The following is an 18641-nucleotide window of genomic DNA, read 5'->3' on the forward strand; positions in this document are numbered from 1 at the left end:
TCTTGTTGTGAAACTAATTTATTATTCCATGAATTTTTGTTTGAAAGGTAGAAGTGACACATGCAAACATTCAAACTGTGCAGAAAGGCACAATGTTAAGGTAAAAATTCTTGCCTATACTCTTTGCCTCCTGCTCTTAGACTCTTCCCACAAAAGTTATTACCACATTATCTCCCCACTATTATCACCAGGGCGTGTGATGGGGAAGGAAGGGTATGAGATCTGAAGTCAAACTGACTGGGTTTGAATCCTGGCTTTGAATTCTAGCTTTGTGACCTTGAGCTAACAGTTGGTGCCTTAATTTTCTCATCCAACAAAAGGGGTAAAAATAATACTGATATCATTGGGTTGTTATGAGCATTAAATGAGCATCTGGATCACAAGTGTTTTAATAGGTATTCGTTTATAAACTTTTAATTTTGAGATAATTATAGACATACAGAAGAGTTAGTTGTATAAGTAGTACAGAGAGTTCCCATACACCTTCACCTAGTGTTACTGTCTTACATAAGCAAAGTACAGTTACAGAAACTAAGAAATTAACATTGGTGCCTTACTATTAACTACAGTACGGGCTGTTCAATTTGCACCACTAATGTTCTTTTTCTCTTCTGGGATCCAATCCAGGATCCCACATTGTGTTTATTTATGTTTCCTCCTCTCTCTGTAGTTCCTCAGTCTTTCCTTATTTTTCATGTCCTTGATACTTTTGAAGAATACTGGTCATTGTAGTGTGTAAAATGTCCCTCAATTTGGGTTTGCCTGATGTTTATTTACGATGAAGTTGAGGTTATATATTTTGGCAAGAATGGCACAGAGGTGATGCTGTGTCCTTCTCAGTGTACCATATCGGGAGCTACATATTGGTACGTCTGATTACTGTAATATCAGTTAATATGCCTCGATCGCTTAGTTACAGTGGCACGTGCCATGTGTCTCCACTGTAAGGTGGCTATATTGACCTTTGTAGTTAATAAATATTTTGGACGTGATTCTTTGAGACCAAGCAAATATCTTATTTCTTCATAAACTTTCATGTGCTGACTGCAGCATTTATCATTGGATCTTGTCTGTAGTAATTATGACTGTGGTGTTCTAATAGTGATATTCTATTTCCCTCAGTCTGTCTTCATTTATTAATTGGAATTTTCCTGTAAGGAAGAGTTTTCCTTTTGTCCCCTTTTATTTGTTTATTTAATTATTTATCCATGTCAACATAGGAGGATCTATTAACTTTTCCTTAAAAAACAGTAAGTTTCCATGATATGCACAGTTCTCTTCCAGCTAAAATTACCATGCCTCAAGCAGGAATCCCCAGCTGGGTTTGAAACAGTGATGAAAGCAGATGTCCATGCTTGAGAGAGGTGCTGTCATCCACCCAAATGACCCTGGGACCCCACTTACTGTAGCCCATCAGGGTGAGCGCTCCTACAAGCATGATCAGAGTCTGTAGAGCATCCGTGTAGATCACAGCAGCCAGGCCACCTAGTGGGAAGATGAGCACTGAGGTGAGGGTCAGGTACTTTGGTGGAGAGGAGTTACTCTGGGTGGCAGAGGGAACCTGGAATTTCAAGACCTGACGGGGGAGAGTTCCTAGTGTTGATTGTTTGCAAAGATGGCCACAATATCTCCTTCCCAGGTGCCTGCCCATTTTGTAATGTGGCTTTGCTGCTCCTTTCATGTTGAGGTGAAGTTGATTTCTCTTCTTCTTAAATACAGTTTGGCCGAATGACTTGCTTTAACCAATAGATACGGTGGAAGTGATGTTGTGCAGCTCCAAGTCTGGTCCTCAAGAGGCCTGCAGTTCCTGCTCTTGTTCTTGTGTTGCCCCGAGAACACTATGCTTCTTTAAGAAGCCCAGTCTAGCCTCATGGAGCATGATGGGCCACCTGGAAGGAAAGCCCAGCTGACAGCCAAGCTAACACCAGCCACCTGAGTGAGACCATTTTGTTCCACCCAGCTGTTCCAGGTACCATCTAACTAATATAATTCAACCGAGCCAGGTGAGACCAGCAGAAAAACCACCCAGGCAACGCATGGAATGAATTGTGGGCGGAAATAAACCATTAACTCCCTAATGGTGGGTAGGTGGTTAGTTACACAGTAATTTCTAACTGACATGGGAAGTGATGCTTGGGCCATGGTCCCCAAGCTCTGAAGACATTTATTTTAACATTGGAAAAAGGATGTGAGTACTAGGTATTCAGAGTCTAATAGGCTTCCCAAAGAGGGTCGCAGTGGTTGGCCTCAGTGGATTCTTATTGGTCTCGCCACCTAAAAAAAATCTTTGTAATGACAATCATGGTAGCAAATCCATCAGCATCTGGACAAAACAATCTTTCCAGTCTCTTCCCTATCCTTTTCTCCTTCCTCTTTCCCTACAGAGAAGGGACACTTATCTGACATGAACATATTTACTCATGGGTAAAGTCACAGTACACTAAAAAAAACCAAACAAACATTCATGTGGGTGTGTTGTTCTGTGATTCCTCCTTCTTTGCCCCAGGAATAGGGTCATCTCACAAATGGAGAGAGAACTGGCTTAGCATCTAGCCCCAATTCTCTGCTGGCCCCATTCAGGCAATTAGTCAGCCTGAGTGCAGTGAGATCCTGAAGATTGGTACCACTGAAACCCACCCACGTTTCTATACTAATGTTTATTGGGCATTTATCACTTACCAGGCACTGCATCTAGTATTTTATTCAATCACTCACCAAACATCTGGTGAGCGCCCAACCTAGTTCTACGTGGTAGGGATACAGAGGCAAACAAAACAGCATGTTGCCTGTCTCCTCGGAGCTTCTAGTCTAATGGGGGAGACACCCCCAAACAAGGAAACAGAGAGATAGATTGGCAATTGCGACTAAATCTTTCCTTTCCCTGTGCCCCAGACACATGGCTTCTGTTAGCGCTGAAAACTCAGCCCAGATCTTTCTGCATCAGCGGGCTTTTGAATTTCTGAGAACTGGTCACTCTTCTGTCTAGAGCCTCCAGTGGTGTTCCACGGCATTTGGGACTAAATCCAGGCTCATCTGATTTCCTTCGAGGCTCCGGTGCCTGCCCTTTCCTCCACTCCTTTCTCCTCCCATCAAGGCTGCGGCACAGCACGATGCCGGCGTCACCACTGTCACTCCAGCTTGTATGAGTGACCTCCCCCGGAGCTGGACAGGACTCAGCCTCAACACGTGTGCTCACTCACCTTCAGCCACCCTGACCCCCTTGCTATTCCTCAAACAAACAACACGGGTTCTCATGTCAGAGTCTTCCCTTTATCTCATTTAAATCTGGTCCACATATCACCTTAGAGAGACCTTGCCTGAACGTTGGATGCAAAAGAATCCTCCCACCATTATTCCCCATCTCGTAATAACAGTACACTCTGACATCACTTACTGGCTTCCTTGTTCATTGTCTGTCTCCCCATCCCCACTAGAATGTAAGTTCCTTTGGAGTAAAGATTTTTTTCTGTCATGGGAATTCCCTGGTGGTCCAGTGGTTAGGACTGGGTGTTTTCAATGCCCGGGTGGGCCCGGGTTCAATCCCTGGTGGGGGGACTAAGATCCCACAAGCTGCATGGCCAAAAAAAAAAAAAAAGAGAGATTTTGTCTATCTTGTTCACTGCTATGCCCCATTTCCTAGCACGATGCCTGGCATATAGTAGGTGATACATAGATAGATATAGATAATTTGTGGAATGAATTACACCAAGAGGAGGCAGAGAAGGATGAAACTGGAACAGAAGATGAGAAGGTGAATATTCAAAAGCAGATACATGTCCAGGTGCTGCACTCCACCAGCCACTCTTCTGGGATGCAAGTCTGAGGGGGAAAGTTGAGGCTCCCCGGCTTCAGGCTCCAGAATTGCAGTGGTTTATGGTCTAGCTTTGTATAGTGTGTGTGAATACACATGCTCAGCAGTTAGTAGGTTCTAATGAATAGTTCTTGGATAAATAAATGGAAAAGAGCTTTATGCAGTTGTGGTACCTTTTGAAATCCTCCCTTCTATCAGGCATCCCTCTTCCTTTGGACAATGACCAAGAGAAATCATATTATCTGGGGTGATGGACTGAGGGTTCATGAAGACATGGTCTTGGCACACTGGAACATCAGAAGACAAGCCAGGAAAAGACAGGGTGGCCCACAGCCCCTGCCCACCACCTCTCCCAGAACCACCCCTTGTTCAGTCGTACCTGCAACAGTGTATAGAGCTGTGATGGCCAGCAGCCCGACTATGGCCAGGTACAGATTTAGGTGCAAAGACTGCTGAATGAAGATGGCACCTGCATACATGTCTACCTGGAGAGACATGAAGTTGACGGGTGGATGAATGAATGGACGTTTTAGCACAGTTTCCCCAGGCTCAGGCCCTAGCCTTGATTCTGGCAAACACAGAAACATCATATGATGTCTTTTCTTCATCTCTTCCTAGATCAGGGGTCTCAAACGGGAGCCCTACGGGTGATTATGTTTGAGACCCCTTCACTGGGCTAATACAAGCGCCTCAGTTGTCTTCCTGCTTCTATTCTTGATCTGTCTACTCTCCATCCTCCACACTGCAGCCTTTATCAAATACCATCGTGATCATCTCATCCTCATCAAAACTCTTCAGTAGCTCCCTACTGCCCCCAAGATAATGTCCAAATAAGTTAGAGCCGTATACCAGGCCCTTCATGGTTTGTGTGCCACTTGACCTCATTTTCTTTACTCACTTCATGCTCCCAGTTCTCCAGACACACTGAAATACGCCCTGTTTCCCTAACAAGTCATGTTTATTCATGCCCCCAAGCGTTTGCTTATTCTGTCCAGCTCTCTGGAATGCCAATCCCCCTTTCTCTACATCCTCCTCAGATGTAACTTTCCTTGGGAAGGTTTCCCCACATCTGTAGCTTCCCACCAGAATGAGAGTGAGCATTGCCCTTCTGCCTTTCACATCTGGAGCTGGCAGAGTCAGTTATTGTTGTTTGAACTGAATGCAATTCCTCTGCCCACCCCCCTCCCCCACATAGGACAAGGTTCCCCCCAGTTCCAGATGGAAAAGAAGAGGACATCAGTGTGAGTCAGGCTGAGCAGCACGTACTGGAGGTTGCAAAGCATCTGCTCTTGGCTGCTTTCCAGAAGATCTGCCCATCCAAACGTCAGGGTGGGGCAGGCTCAGTGGGCCATCAGCACATATGATTAATAGTTGATAACTGCCTGATCCCAGGAAGAAGATGACAGACCCACCTGAGGGCTCTCTGAGTCCCATTCAGTGATGGGCACCATCCCAAGATGTTGCTGAAGAAGCTTTGGCAGGAGAAGGGGGAGGAGTCCTTTCCTCTACCTTTTTCCCGTACTTCCTCTGCCCCTGTTGAGCCTTTGCCCCCACCCCTCGCATCTTCCTTGAACCTCCCGGAAGCTTCCTCAATAGGAGGAGAAAGTGGATGGGGAGGGACACCACCAGCTGAGCTTCTCACCAGGCTGTGTCCCCACCTTACCGAGATCTTGGTGAAGATGTAGATAAACAGGTAGAGCACAGCCAGGATGATGGGGATCCTGTTGCCGCCAAAGCGTTTCCTTAGGTATTCTGGCATCGTGGTGACCTGGGGACCAGAGTTGAGATCTTGCCACCCAACAGCACTTCTTCCCCCTCCCCACTTCTCCCCAAACTCAGAAGCACAGATGGTCTTCTTGGGATTCTCAATGGGAGACTTAAAAGAGAGGAGAAAATAGGAACAAATGGGTGGGGTGAGGATGGACCGGGGTTCTGTGCAGAGTTATGTATCCAACTATCATATATCCCAAATGTATACGCCACCCCAGTTTTTGCCCTCTCCTGTGTTATTAATGTTATTACATAAAACTTATTAATATAGATGTTACTATTATAAAACTTAATGTTTTTCTTTAAACCCACTCATGTTTATATTGAAGTAAACTTATCTAAAAAGAAAACTTCAAATCACCGCTGTAGATGAAAATTCAATCCTAAACTTAAGGGAACCAGCAAAAATATACACATGGATAATAAAATCACTCATTCATGTTCTATTCTTTCCTGGCAACTTCCTCTTGCACACCAAAAACCCTGGGCCCAGAGCCTACTCATTCTTTCTTTTACAAAAACAAAAAAGAAGTTGTCAGGAAAAGTGTTGAACAGGTGTTAAATGCTCACTAACACCAACATGCGACTTTACCCTTGAGCTCATTAAAAGATGATGGAAGAGGAAATAAGTTCGCCAGGTGATTCAGTGTAGTTGGCTCCATGTCTAACACCTAAACTCATCTCAAGCATCTCCATTTGTCCATGTTTTAACCTTTGGGGAAGTTGCTCTCATGTAACCCTTCAGCCACGTTACCAGGAGCAGAGAATCCAGAGACAGCAGAGAAACCAGGGAAGCACTGAATTAGGTCCAGATGGGTGGGCCAAAGCTAGGTGCCATTACCATATAGGGCACCCCAGGGGTTGAGCCATACCGAGGAGAACCATTTTTTGGGTGGCACTTTTCTTTGGGGATAGCATGTCCTTGCCCAGTCTCCTCACTGTACCGGCAGACTTGGGGGTTGAGAGAACGCCATGTCTAGACAATGGAACCTCAAATGCACAACTGTTCTTCCATGAGGTCCCGGATGTTGGATGGGAAAAGAGTAATGATTATGTTTGCAGGCCCTCGTCCAGGCTGTTGCTGCTTGGGTGTGCCTTAGTCTAACCCAGGGAGTAGACTAATGGGTACCCGACCATGAGCTGATAAATAGCAAACCATCCATCCCAAGGTCAGATTGTGAAGGCAGAAGAAGCTGGGAGTGGAGACTGGGATAGACTGGATGGCCAGACTTGATTCAAGAGTGGTAAGTTGTTAATAGTAGAATCTGGGTACAGTATTCAAGACTATAAGGGTGTCCAGTGTAAAATTATTTCAACACTGATGTAGGTTTGAAATTTTTTTCATAATAAAATATTGGCCAAAAAAATTGAACTCTAGGAATAAACAGACACCTTAAAATTTAAAAAAAGAAAAGAAGCATCTCTTTCCTCCCCCTGTCCCCAAAAGGGCAATTCAGGATTCTGACCCTCATGAGTGGCTTGCCTCAACCCTCTGATTGGCTGCAAGGCAAACACAGCAGGGATTTTCCAGAAGCACATTGCACTGAGCTCTGACACTCTATCAGGGACTAACACATGGAGAGATTCAATCAAACCGTATTGAATGGACACACTCTTCGTGATGGTATGAAAGCTAATTAGAGAGAGTGCATGAGAACTTCAGCCCATTCAGATAAGTGGACCAAGGAAGATGCTCCTCAAGAGGATTCGCTATCTCGTCTGTGAATGACAACCACCAGCTGGTCTTGTTGGGGAGCGAGACGCCTATCACTGGCTGACAGCTTTTATTATCAGTTGTCCTCCATTACGATCTACAGGGAGCCGCACAGCCTGCTACATGCAGGAAGTTTCTAATGAGCTAAGAAAGGAAGGAGGCATGAAAGTCATCAGAAGCCGAACAGCACTGGTATCTAGAAATCAAACTCTGGGGAGAAATGTGAAGCTAGCTGACAGATGGGAGGCAGAGCCTAGGCTGTTTGTTATAAAGTAGCTAAGAAGGCAATTTGCCAGCAAGCAAGGTTGAGAGAGACAGAGACAGACAGGTGAACGACTGTTAACACAGGAACCACCCTCTGAGTATTGCTGGGTGAATGTTAACCGGAAATAAATGCAGCCAATGACGACTGCCCGCAGGGAGGACCGCCCAAGTTCCTTGGTCTGGTGGCCCCTCATCTCCTGGGGGTGGAGGGCAGTGAGGGAACTTCAGCATCTCTCTTACTCTCCCTTGAATCATGTCCAGACAGCCACACTCGGTCCTCATATAAAACCCCTCCCTCTTCCTCGGAAACCCATGCCATCCGGCCATAGCAGCTTCCGCCCACCCCAAGCCTCCCGGGAACACTGTCCAGCAGCCAATGAGAATTCAGCTCCTTCACTGTCTTCCCCTCTTTCTAGACTTCCCCCGAGTCTGGAAGCAGTTTCAAGGACAGTGAGGAGCGCCCACTGGGATGTCTTGTACAGTGTCTTAGTTTGTTTAACAGATGGGCATTTCCACTCCAGCAACCCATTTCTCCGGCCAACATCCAAACCTCATCATCTCCAGGACCCCACTCACCTCCGATACCCCAAATTTTCATCAATGCAACCCTTTCGTTTGCTGACTCTGATGACCCCAGATTTGGGACCTGACCAAGACTTTCAGTTCCTAATTGGTGCCTCTTCTTTTGGGTGTAAGCTCATCCTTCATCTCTCTTCCTTCTGAAATCATGGACCCTGCTACTGAGTAATTTCAACAAATATTTTTCAAATATCTACTATGTATTAGGCACTATTCTAGACACTGGGAGAAAACAGAGATAGTTTTTGCCCTCCTGGAGCTTACAATCTAATGGGAGAGACACACAGTCTAGGGCAGTGGCTCTCAATGGAAGGAAGAGATTTCATACCTCCCCAGGGGACATTTGGCAATGTCGGGAGACACTGCAGCTGCCACAGTTTGGGGGGTGCTATTGGCATCTAGTGGATAGAGATCGGGGATGTTGCAAACACCCTACAATGAACAGACTACCCCTCACACCTGCATAAAAACACACAACAAAGAATCATCCTGCCCCAGATGTTACTACTGCTGATGTTGAGAAAGTATAGTGGGAAAAACACACAGTCTAATGGGAGAGGCGTATTAATTTAATAATCACACAAGCAAATGCAAAACGGCAACTATGGCAAACACAATGAAGGAGGAGACTTCACCTAATCAGAGAGGTCAGAAAGGGCTTCCTGGAGGAATAGTTGCTTGAAGTAGGGTTTGGATAGATGATAGGAGTTAACCAAACCACAAAGGAAAAGGAAAACTTTCCAACAAGAGGGGAAAGCACTGTAATGGGCTGAGGACGTAGAGAGCCTGGTGAGGATGAGGAACTGTTGGACCAGTGCCTGGAATGCAGTTGGCATTCAGCTCAGTAAATGCTTCTTCAATGAACAAATAAATGAATGAACTGACAGGATTAAACTGGTGGTTAGAGAGTAGGGTGGGTCCCACAGAGTAGGGGGGGAAAAGATATTTGCAACACATATAATCACCCTAAGGGCTTGTTTCCAGAATGTATAAAGAGCTTCTATCAATAAGAAGAAGCTATATAACATAATAGAAAAGTTGGCAAAAGTCCTAGACAAGTTACTTCCCTGAAGAGAAAATCCAAATGGCCAGAAAATATATAAACAGAATTGCCAATGGAAAGAACCGTGAGGGGGACTTCCCTGGTAATCCAGTGGTTAAGAATCCGCCTTCCAATGCAGGGGACCCCTGGTTGGGGAACTAAGATCCCACATGTTGTGGGGCAACCAAGCCCGTGCGCTGCAACTACTGAGCCCATGCACCACAACTAGAGAGAAGCCCATGTGCTGCAATGAGGAGCCCATGTGCTGCAACCAAGACCTGATGCAGCCAAAAATAAAATAAAGAAATAAATAAATATTTAAGAAAAAAAAAAAAAAAGGAAAGCACAGTGAGACATTACAACACACCCATCAAACTGGCAAGAATTTTAAAGTTGGAAAATACCAAGTGTTGGCAAGGATGTGGAGCAATGGAGCAAAGGGAATTTGCATACACTGCTGGTGAGAGAATAAACTGACAGAGCTACTTTGGGAAAAAGTTTGGCAATATCTAGTAAAGCCAGATAAACACATCCAATGACCCAGAAATTCCACTTATAGGTAGATTTTCTCCAGAAATGCATGTTTATATGCATCAGGACACATATAAAAATGTTCACAGCAGCGTTGTCTATCATAGGCCAACATTAGGAACAACCTAAATGCCCACGAACAAAAGAATAGACAAATATATTGGGGTATAGTCATACTACAGAATACTACATAGCAATGGAAATTAACACACCAGCTACATGCAAGGAAAGAATGTAATCCCCCCAATTCCATGTATATTTCATTCCAAAAAAGTACAATTAAACCATCTGTTTAGGTATGCACAATTAAAACTGTGAAGAAAAGTAAGGAAGTGAGTCTAATGAAAGTCACTGTGAAAGGAAGGCATTGTGATCTGCTAAAGGCACGTGGGGGAGTGTTATATTTTGTGTCTTTTTTTTTTTGGCCGCCCCATGTAGCATGTGGAACTTTCCTGACCTGAGATTGAACCCGTGCTCCCTGCAGTGGAAGCATGGAGTCTTAACCACTGGACCACCAGGGAAGTCCCTGTTTTGTGTCTTGATCTGGGTATTCATTTTACAGTAGTTTGTTAAGCTGCACATTTGTGTTTTACCACTTTTCTCTGTGTTTATTTTATTGCCCAATAAAAATAGATTGGGTAGCTTTTAATCTTTTTTCAGCACTCTGGCATTTATTATCTAATATGGGCTTAATCTTCTCTCTGAATAAGATGTTGTCCAAAGAATGTCTAGAGCCACAGGAATTTTTTATTGAACAACAGAGCTTGGAGATTCTTTCACAGCAGCACAACTCTGTCAATTTCAGCCCTTTTCACAGCATGATATCCGCAGTACAGATGCCCAGTCCCCTAATGAGCGATACTGTGGTTGCCCACAGGTTTTTCTATTACAAACTATAGAAGTCATTTCAATTCTTCATGCCTCTTATTAACCTTCGACCACACAAATTCCTTCCTCATTCAGCAAATGACACTGTCTTCTACTTCCCAGAGAAAATGGAAACCATCAGCTGAGAACATCTGGCCACCCTACCTATGAATTAACCTGCATCTCCACCATCCTTTGCTCTTTCCTATACTAGGTGCTCAAGAAATATCTGCTGATGCTTTGGCCCAGAGATCCTCAGTCGCAGTCAGTGTTGTTCTATCCCAGAGATTTTGTCTATGTGGGAGCTAATCACAGGTGGGTATGGGCAGACCCAGGCCCCCAGTCACCAAAAACCGTGCTTTTAGACTCAGTATCATCTCCAAGTGAGGTTATTTATCCCTACATCACTGCCCTTTGCATAAGATTGCACTACTTCTGGTACAGAGTGATTTTTTTTTTTCAATGATTTCTCTGATCATTAAGTAGTTCTTTCTACTTTGTGTATTTTTTTTAAATTTCTGTAATAAAAAGTTAAAATCAGTTATTGCTTGATGAATAACACTATGATATTGTATGATCTTGCCCTGTGTAGCAGAATGTCTAAAACAGAATTAAGTCTAGATGGTATGAATGACAGAAAGCTGTCAGTAAGATCACAGGTGATTTTTAAGTTTATTTTTTATTTTATTTTGTTTTTAAAATTATATTTATTTATTTATTTATGGCTGTGTTGGGTCTTCGTTTCTGTGGGAGGGCTTTCTCTAATTGTGGCAAGCGGGGGCCACTTTTCATCGCGGTGCGCGGGCCTCTCACTATCGCGGCCTCTCTTGTTGCGGAGCACAGGCTCCAGACGCACAGGCTCAGTAGTTGTGGCTCACGGGCCCAGTTGCTCCGCGGCATGTGGGATCTTCCCAGACCAGGGCTCGAACCCGTGTCCCCTGCATTGGCAGGCAGATTCTCAACCACTGTGCCACCAGGGAAACCCCTAAGTTTATTTTTTGATTTTATTTTTTGGCTGCACAGCACAGCATGTAGGATCCTAGTTCCCCCACCAGGGATCGAACCTGCGCCCCCTGCATTGGAAGCATGGAGTCTTAACCACTGGACTGCCAGGGAAGTCCCTAGAAGTAATTTTTTTAACTACTTTTTTTTTCCAAAATGTCTAAAGCAGCATTATTTTGTAACAAAAATTTTGACATATCACATCAGCCAGAAATAATTATTATGGTTTTGGGTGCAAAGGAAGAAAAATAATCACTGAATCGTGTGTGTGTGTTTGTGTCTGTGTGTGTGTATGTTAAAAGCAGTAATATGTTGTGGCTTAAACATTTAGAAAAGACTGTGATTTTTACATTTGTGTTTTGGCATTAAAAAAATTTTTTTGAGCCTATGTTTCTTCCAGCTTCCGAAAGCCCCTGCCCCCCATGTATCTTTGATGTCCATTACTAGGTGGGAAATGCTAAGGACAGGGTCCCTAATTGTCTCAGCTGTGCATCATCCCACACTAAGGCTGGGACCTCTTAGGGACTAACGCAGAGGCCCCCAACCCCCGGGCCGCAGACCAGTACCGGTCCGAGGCCCATTAGGAACCGGGCCGCACAGCAGGAGGTGAGCAGCGGCCGACCCAGCGTAGCTTCATCTGCCTCTCCGCATGGCTCCCCATCGCTCGCATTACCTCCTGGACCACTGCTCGCATTACTGCCTGAACCATCGCTCACGTTACCGCCTGACCCATCCCCACCATGCCCCCTTCCGTGGAAAAACTGCCTTCCACGAACCCAGTCCCTGGTGCCGAACTCACTGCAACGGAGAGTGGCCCCCGCTCGCCGCAGCTGGAGAAAAGCCCGTGCGCAGCATCGAAGACCCAATGCAGCCAAAAATAAATAAATAAATAAATTTTAAAAAAAGAAAAAAGTTTGGGGACCGCTGGTATAATGGATGTCCACAGGCAGGAGGGAGGGAAGGGTGCTGGTGGGAGGGAGGGAATGCAAAGCTGACCCTCCCAAAGGGTCTTCCTATTCCATAGCACCCCAACCCCTCTCAGACTCACCTGACCAGCGATGTAGATAGGGAGGAAGATCCAGGCCAATATCAGCACGGAAAATAAGCCCTGCCGGAGAAAGCAGAATCAGGATTCAGCTCCCGCCCACGTTGTGGTGCCAATATGGATTTCCCTGTGTCCAGATGGAACCTGGCCTCACCTGCCTCTGGTTCCATCTCTTACTTACTGAGTAGCTCACCCTCCCTGGGCTGTCACATTTTCATGTTTAAATAGGACACAGGGATGAAGTGGGGCGGAATGGAACTAGAAGCTCTTTGTGGCTCCCAGTGCTGTGTGTCCTAAACCTTGCGTGTCCCCCTTCGTCCCCTTGTGTTCCCTCCCCTCAGGCTGGGGTTAAATCAAGCCTGTGAGTTCAGGCAGGCCACGCTGATGAGTAGCTGGTGATGCTGGAAGAGTTTACACAGGCCTCTGAGACTCATTTTTCTCACCTGTGAAATGGGAGTAACTGCCCCCACTGGGTTGTTGGAAGGAAATCAGTGAGATGATGCTTACTGAGCACTTACGATACACCAGGCATTCCTGTGCACACTTTATAAGCATGAATTCATTTAATCCTCTCAATGACTCGATATGGCAGGTACCATCATGATCTGTGTTTTATACATGAGGCTCAGAGAGATCTAGTAACTTGCCCAAGGTCACACAGCTTATAAGTTTTAGAGCCCAGATGTGAACCCAGGCAGTCTGGTTCCAGTTAGTAATTGAATCCTGTAACATGATGATGTATGTGGTGTACTTAAGTCTGTGGCACAGAGTAAGTGCTTAAAAAATGTGAGCCATTATGAAGATGAAGATCACTATTAATAAGTGCATCCCTTCCCACTATGTGAAAATCATCCTGCTACATAGAAGAGTGTGTCTTATCTCTTGGGTATCTGTGGGGTGGCGAAAAGATCAAGAACCACTGAACCACAAAGTTTCGTGATGGGCAATTGATATCTAATACACAGAAACACCCTCCAGTCCCACAAAACCTTCTACCTTCTGCATCCACACGGGAGAGATTCTGAGCCTTCTTCACACACATATTTGCCTTATGGGCGCCCATCAAGCAAACACAGGGAGGCCTGGGACTTGCAGATCAAACTGATTTTTGTTAACTAGGGGTGCCCTTGATGATTCCTGTTTGTTTTTTCATAAAGCACCACTCTATTTTTAAAAGAGCAGAGCATGCATACAACTGCCCCCCGGGATCTACCTACTGGGTAGAGGGTGGGCTGTCCATGCCCTGGTAACATACGTACATTAAATTCATAAGCAGTTACAGAAAGGCCCGCAGCAGCACCTGACCCTGCCAGGCCAATGAAATGTCCACTTCCAACATTGCTGGCAAACAAGGATGCACCCACCTGTGGGGAGATGATAGATCAGATCTTGGAGCCAAGGTCTGGTGTAGCTTCTTCCCACCACCAGTTCTTCCCATTCGCCAAAGAGACCAAGACAAAAGGAGAAGTGGAGAAAGCAGGGCCATCCCTAGCCCATCTAAGCAACTTTTTAAAAATTAGAAGTCTCTTCTTCCCTAAGACTATTTTACTTCCACCTTTAGAAAACTGGCATATCAAATACACATATCTATGATGCCTAAGATGTGAATTGTGTCCCCTCTAGGGTTGTGCAGTGCACAACTTGAACAACTGTATGCAGCATCCCTGGGGGGGAGGGAGGATGACAGGTGTTGTAGAAAGTGCTTCAGGATGAGAATCATGAAGCCTGTGTTATTCCCCAGCTCTGCTTCTGACTTAGCAAAGAAGAGAGCCCTCCTTCTAGTAGAAGTCTAAGTGGCCAAGATGGTACTTGATGACCCCAATCCCTGGTCTCAGCTGATTGCATGAGACAGGCCTGGGCACCTGGCCCAAGCTGGGCCAATTACATTCTCTCTCCTGGGAATCTGGAACTGGGAAACCATATTTGCTGGTCCCTTAGACTGGGGGTGTGTAACCCAGGGAGGTGTGTGTGTAGTAAGGGGATGGGGGGGGCAGTGAGTAGCATGTTCAGCTATGCACTCATCACTGCCACTCTGCTGAGAGAGAGGAGAATAGGTAGACTTGCAGAGAAAGGCAGATCAAGAGAGGACAGAGCGAGATGGAGACAGAGATAGAGATAGGTGAGGGAAGGAGGGAGAAAGAGACACAGAGGGAGCTATCTGTGAGAGGACTGTTGTGTCTCCCATTGACTTTCTGGTCTCTGGTTTTCATCTGATTCTATTCCATTGATCTGTCCTTTTACCAGTATCACACTCTCCTGATTACTGCAGCTATGTAGTAAGATTTGAAATCGGGAAGTATAAGTCCTCCAACTTTTTTCTTCCTTTTCAAAATTGTTTTGGCTATTCTGGGTCCCTTGCATTTCCATCTGAATTTTAGGATTGGCTTGTCAATTTCTGCAAAAAAAGAGGGGGTGATGCTGCTGGAATTTTGATAGGAATGGTGTTGAGTCTGTAGTTCAGTTTAGGGAGTATTACTATTTATGTTAAATAGATACTATCTAGTGTGCCGTTTTAATTCCCTTATTGCTAGCTCAGGCAGCTACAATGTCAAACAATTGCCACTGATTTTTTTTTAAACTAATGCCTCTGGGTAAAGGGCTGCTCACACTGGATGATCACTGAGTCAGATCAAATAAAGACAAGTTGTGCAAGGGAAGCTTTCCAGGGAACTGCAAGATGGGTAAAATACTGACAATAATATGAGAATGGGACTTTGAAAGAGATCCAATCCTGTTCTAACCAGTGGCCTTCAAGACTACTGCAGAGCTGAAGAGAACAGAATGAGAATAGAGCCAGGTAAAACACCACAAAACTTCCTGTTCTTATTGAGATTCAGCTGTTTTTCTTGAATTAAAGCTCCCTGGATGGTTACTAGCATTAGGTCAATTTCCAGAGTTCTGAAAAAGTTGATTTTGACCATTTTGCCACTGTTCTCATTGCTTTTATGCAGGAGGAGATTTCAAAGATCTTTATTCTGCCATTCCCAGTGACACCACTCTGCGTGCTCCTCTGGTTTTCCACTCTTCCCATAAAGAATCTGCGCTGGCCTGTGGCTTATTTTGATCAATATAATGTGGTGAAAGTGACACTGTGTGACTTCCAGGCCAACACACAACAGCCCGGCAGCTCTCATTTTTGCCCTTGGAATCAGATGCCTTGTAAAAAACCTTGGGCCGGGCCATTAAATGATGAGAGGCATATAGAGAGAGTGAAGTCCTAGCCTTCTAGCCAGTCTAGCTCCTGCCAGAGCCCCAGATCTGTGATGAGGCCATCTTGGACTTCCAACCCTTCCCAGCCACCAGCTAAACGCAGCTCCGTGAGTGACTCTAAAAGAGCAGGGGAGGAACCACCCACTCAAACCATGCAGTCATTAGAAATAATACACTGTAGCTGTTTTAAGCCACTAAATTTGTAGGTGGTTTGTTAGGCAACAACAGCTAACTAATGTACTTGTTCCAAAGCCTATTCTCTCTCTCTCTCTCTCTCTTTTTTTTTTTACTTAGTCATTACAGAGAAAATGGATTTATTAATCAGGGGCAGACCTGGATTAACAAAACTCCTAAGATTTACACATAAAAGCAGAAAGCTAATTGATTTCCAGTGAGACTTACAACTGGGTATGCAGCCAGATATTCAAATAGCCTCTACAGACTCTCAATGTAGATAAGCTACGTGAGAAGCCAAACTATAATCAGAAGGTTGCTTTGTGGACTAGAGCAGTTCATAATGTGATTCAAATGTTTAGTGTTATCAGACTCTGTTTACCAGCGATAGACATCTGCTACTTGAAATGAAATGATGGGATCTGCACAAAGGCACCTGCCCCCTGGACAGTGTTTAGGTGGGCCAAGGCTGTGAGACACCACATAAACCTCTAGAACCAATTCCTATCAGAACTAGTATTGATTTTCTATAGATGTTAACATTTTATCAAGCCAAAGCCCATACTCTTAACCACATCTCCTTCACATTGACATCATTCTCCTTAGGTGAAGAAGGCAAAAAAAGCTCCAAAATTTCCCTTTGCTTCTTGACCTGGGGAAGGGTCATCCAAGGAATATGAGCAGAGAAATGGTCCCAGAAGTGACATGCAAAAGCAGGCATACTTAGGTGGGCTGCTGTATTCCTACTGAATTTTAGGAACTCAGCATCACTCATCATAGAGACCACTAGACCAGGATTTCTTAAAACTGTCACTGAATATTTCCTTTGTAGCCTTCTCTAAGTTCACTGCACCTGCACTGCTATTTGCTTAATATTTTACGTTATATTGACTTCTTCTTTAACTCATATGTATGAATCACATATTATTTAATCAATGTATTATATATTAATACAATATATTAGTAATATAATAGTATATGCATATATATATATATGTATGTATGTATCCACAGCCTTAAGTAGAAAATCAGTATCACTTGCTCTACATAGAAGAGAACCATACAAATAAAATGAAAATGAAAATAAAATTATTAAATTCTAGCTAGGTTCTCTGGACGACCGAATTCACTTAGCCTGAGGCTTGCATTCTCTTTTATTTTTATTTTATTTTATTTATTTATTTTTGGCTGCGTTGGGTCTTCATTGCTGCGCACAGGCTTTCTCTAGTTGCGGCGAGCGGGGGCTACTCTTCGTTGCAGTGAGCAGGCTTCTCATTGAGGTGGCTTCTCTCGTTGTGGAGCACGGGCTCTAGGTGCGTGGGCTTCAGTAGTTGCGGTACATGGGCTCAGTAGTTGTGGCTCACGGACTCTAGAGCGCAGGCTCAGTAGTTGTGGTGCGCGGGCTTAGTTGCTCCGCGGCATGTGGGATCTTCCCGGACCAGGGATCCCCTGCATTTGCAGGCGGATTCTCAACCACTGTGCCACGAGGGAAGCCCCTGCATTCTCTTTTAAACACAGAGCTTAGCCAGTGCTGGAAGGTTGGTCAAACCATATTAGTACCAAACTTTGACTTTTTATTTTATGTAACCAGGAGGATTGACAGAGAATAGGAAAGGGAATAATGTTCTCATTAAGTACTTTGATGTTATTTAATGCTGTGTCTGTGCACAACTGAAAAATCGTGGGGCACATGTTACTTATATTTTGGGAAACACCGCACTAGATGACAAGCTCCTTGAGGGTGAAGACGAGCTCACTAATGTCTCCTGTGTTTGGCACACTGCTGGACATATTCCTCAGGGAATTTTTTTAATGAATTCATTGAATATGTAATCCAGAGCTCATTTTTGGTATCTTTTGAGGACACTGTGGTCATTGTCTTTAGACATCTCATGGACCAGAATCTTATATACCTGTTATCTCTGCATCTTACATCCTACATCTTTTGGACTCCCTGCAAATGGAAGATGTCTTCTCTCTTTTTAGTTCAAAGATTTAACACTTACATTAGGAGATCATGAATAAAATTATTATTCCTGATCCCCTACTCAGGGCCCAGGAAGCAGAGGTCTGTGTGCATGTGTATGTGGTGTGTGCACATGTGTGTGTGTGTGTGTATTTAGTAATGCCTTTAGCTACCCTTGAAAAGAAAATACTAATTGGTCTGTTGTATTTGTTATTTATGTTCTCAACGCCCATTCCACCTTGTCCCAGTCATGCTCTCCAGTTTTCCTTCAGGCTCTAGCCCCTCTCATTTCTCATCACACGTGCCTCAGAGCAGGCTCCATGCCCCACAGCTTAGGCACTGAGTGTGTGACCCAGGCTTGAGCCAGTTAGCACATCATCAGCCAGTTAGCACATCAAACTACCTTGGTCACAGTGATTGGCACAGAGATAGGCAAGGGACACAATCAAAGATGGGATATTTTCCAGGGATACTGCCATGGAGGCAGGTGCTCTTCCCTTGCTAGGCTGGAACTTGAGAGGATGAAAGGTCTGGAGCAGTGGCCGCCATCTTGTTGACATGAAGTTGAGCCTGTTTGGGACTAGCACCCATCCAGAAGAAGAGAAGCAGATAGAAATAGATAGATGATAGATAAATAATGGGTAGATAAATGATAGATAGATAGAT

General features: G+C 44.6%; 1 protein-coding gene across 3 annotated transcripts in view; it reads right to left on the reverse strand.

Moving 5' to 3' along the window:
- Window positions 1-18641, reverse strand: part of SLC5A11 (solute carrier family 5 member 11) — a 52569-nt gene that overhangs the window by 19469 nt on the left and 14459 nt on the right. For all 3 annotated transcript variants that reach the window (XM_007186316.2, XM_007186314.2, XM_007186315.2), the window contains exons 4-8: window positions 13885-13989; window positions 12629-12688; window positions 5475-5579; window positions 4191-4296; window positions 1405-1485 (exon numbers count right to left, since the gene is read on the reverse strand). In XM_007186316.2, coding sequence (XP_007186378.2) covers window positions 1405-1485; window positions 4191-4296; window positions 5475-5579; window positions 12629-12688; window positions 13885-13989 — 457 coding nt within the window. The remainder of the gene's footprint in view (window positions 1-1404; window positions 1486-4190; window positions 4297-5474; window positions 5580-12628; window positions 12689-13884; window positions 13990-18641) is intronic.

This window comes from Balaenoptera acutorostrata, chromosome 15 (genome assembly GCF_949987535.1).
Source record: "Balaenoptera acutorostrata chromosome 15, mBalAcu1.1, whole genome shotgun sequence".
NCBI classification, from domain to species: Eukaryota; Metazoa; Chordata; class Mammalia; order Artiodactyla; family Balaenopteridae; genus Balaenoptera; species Balaenoptera acutorostrata.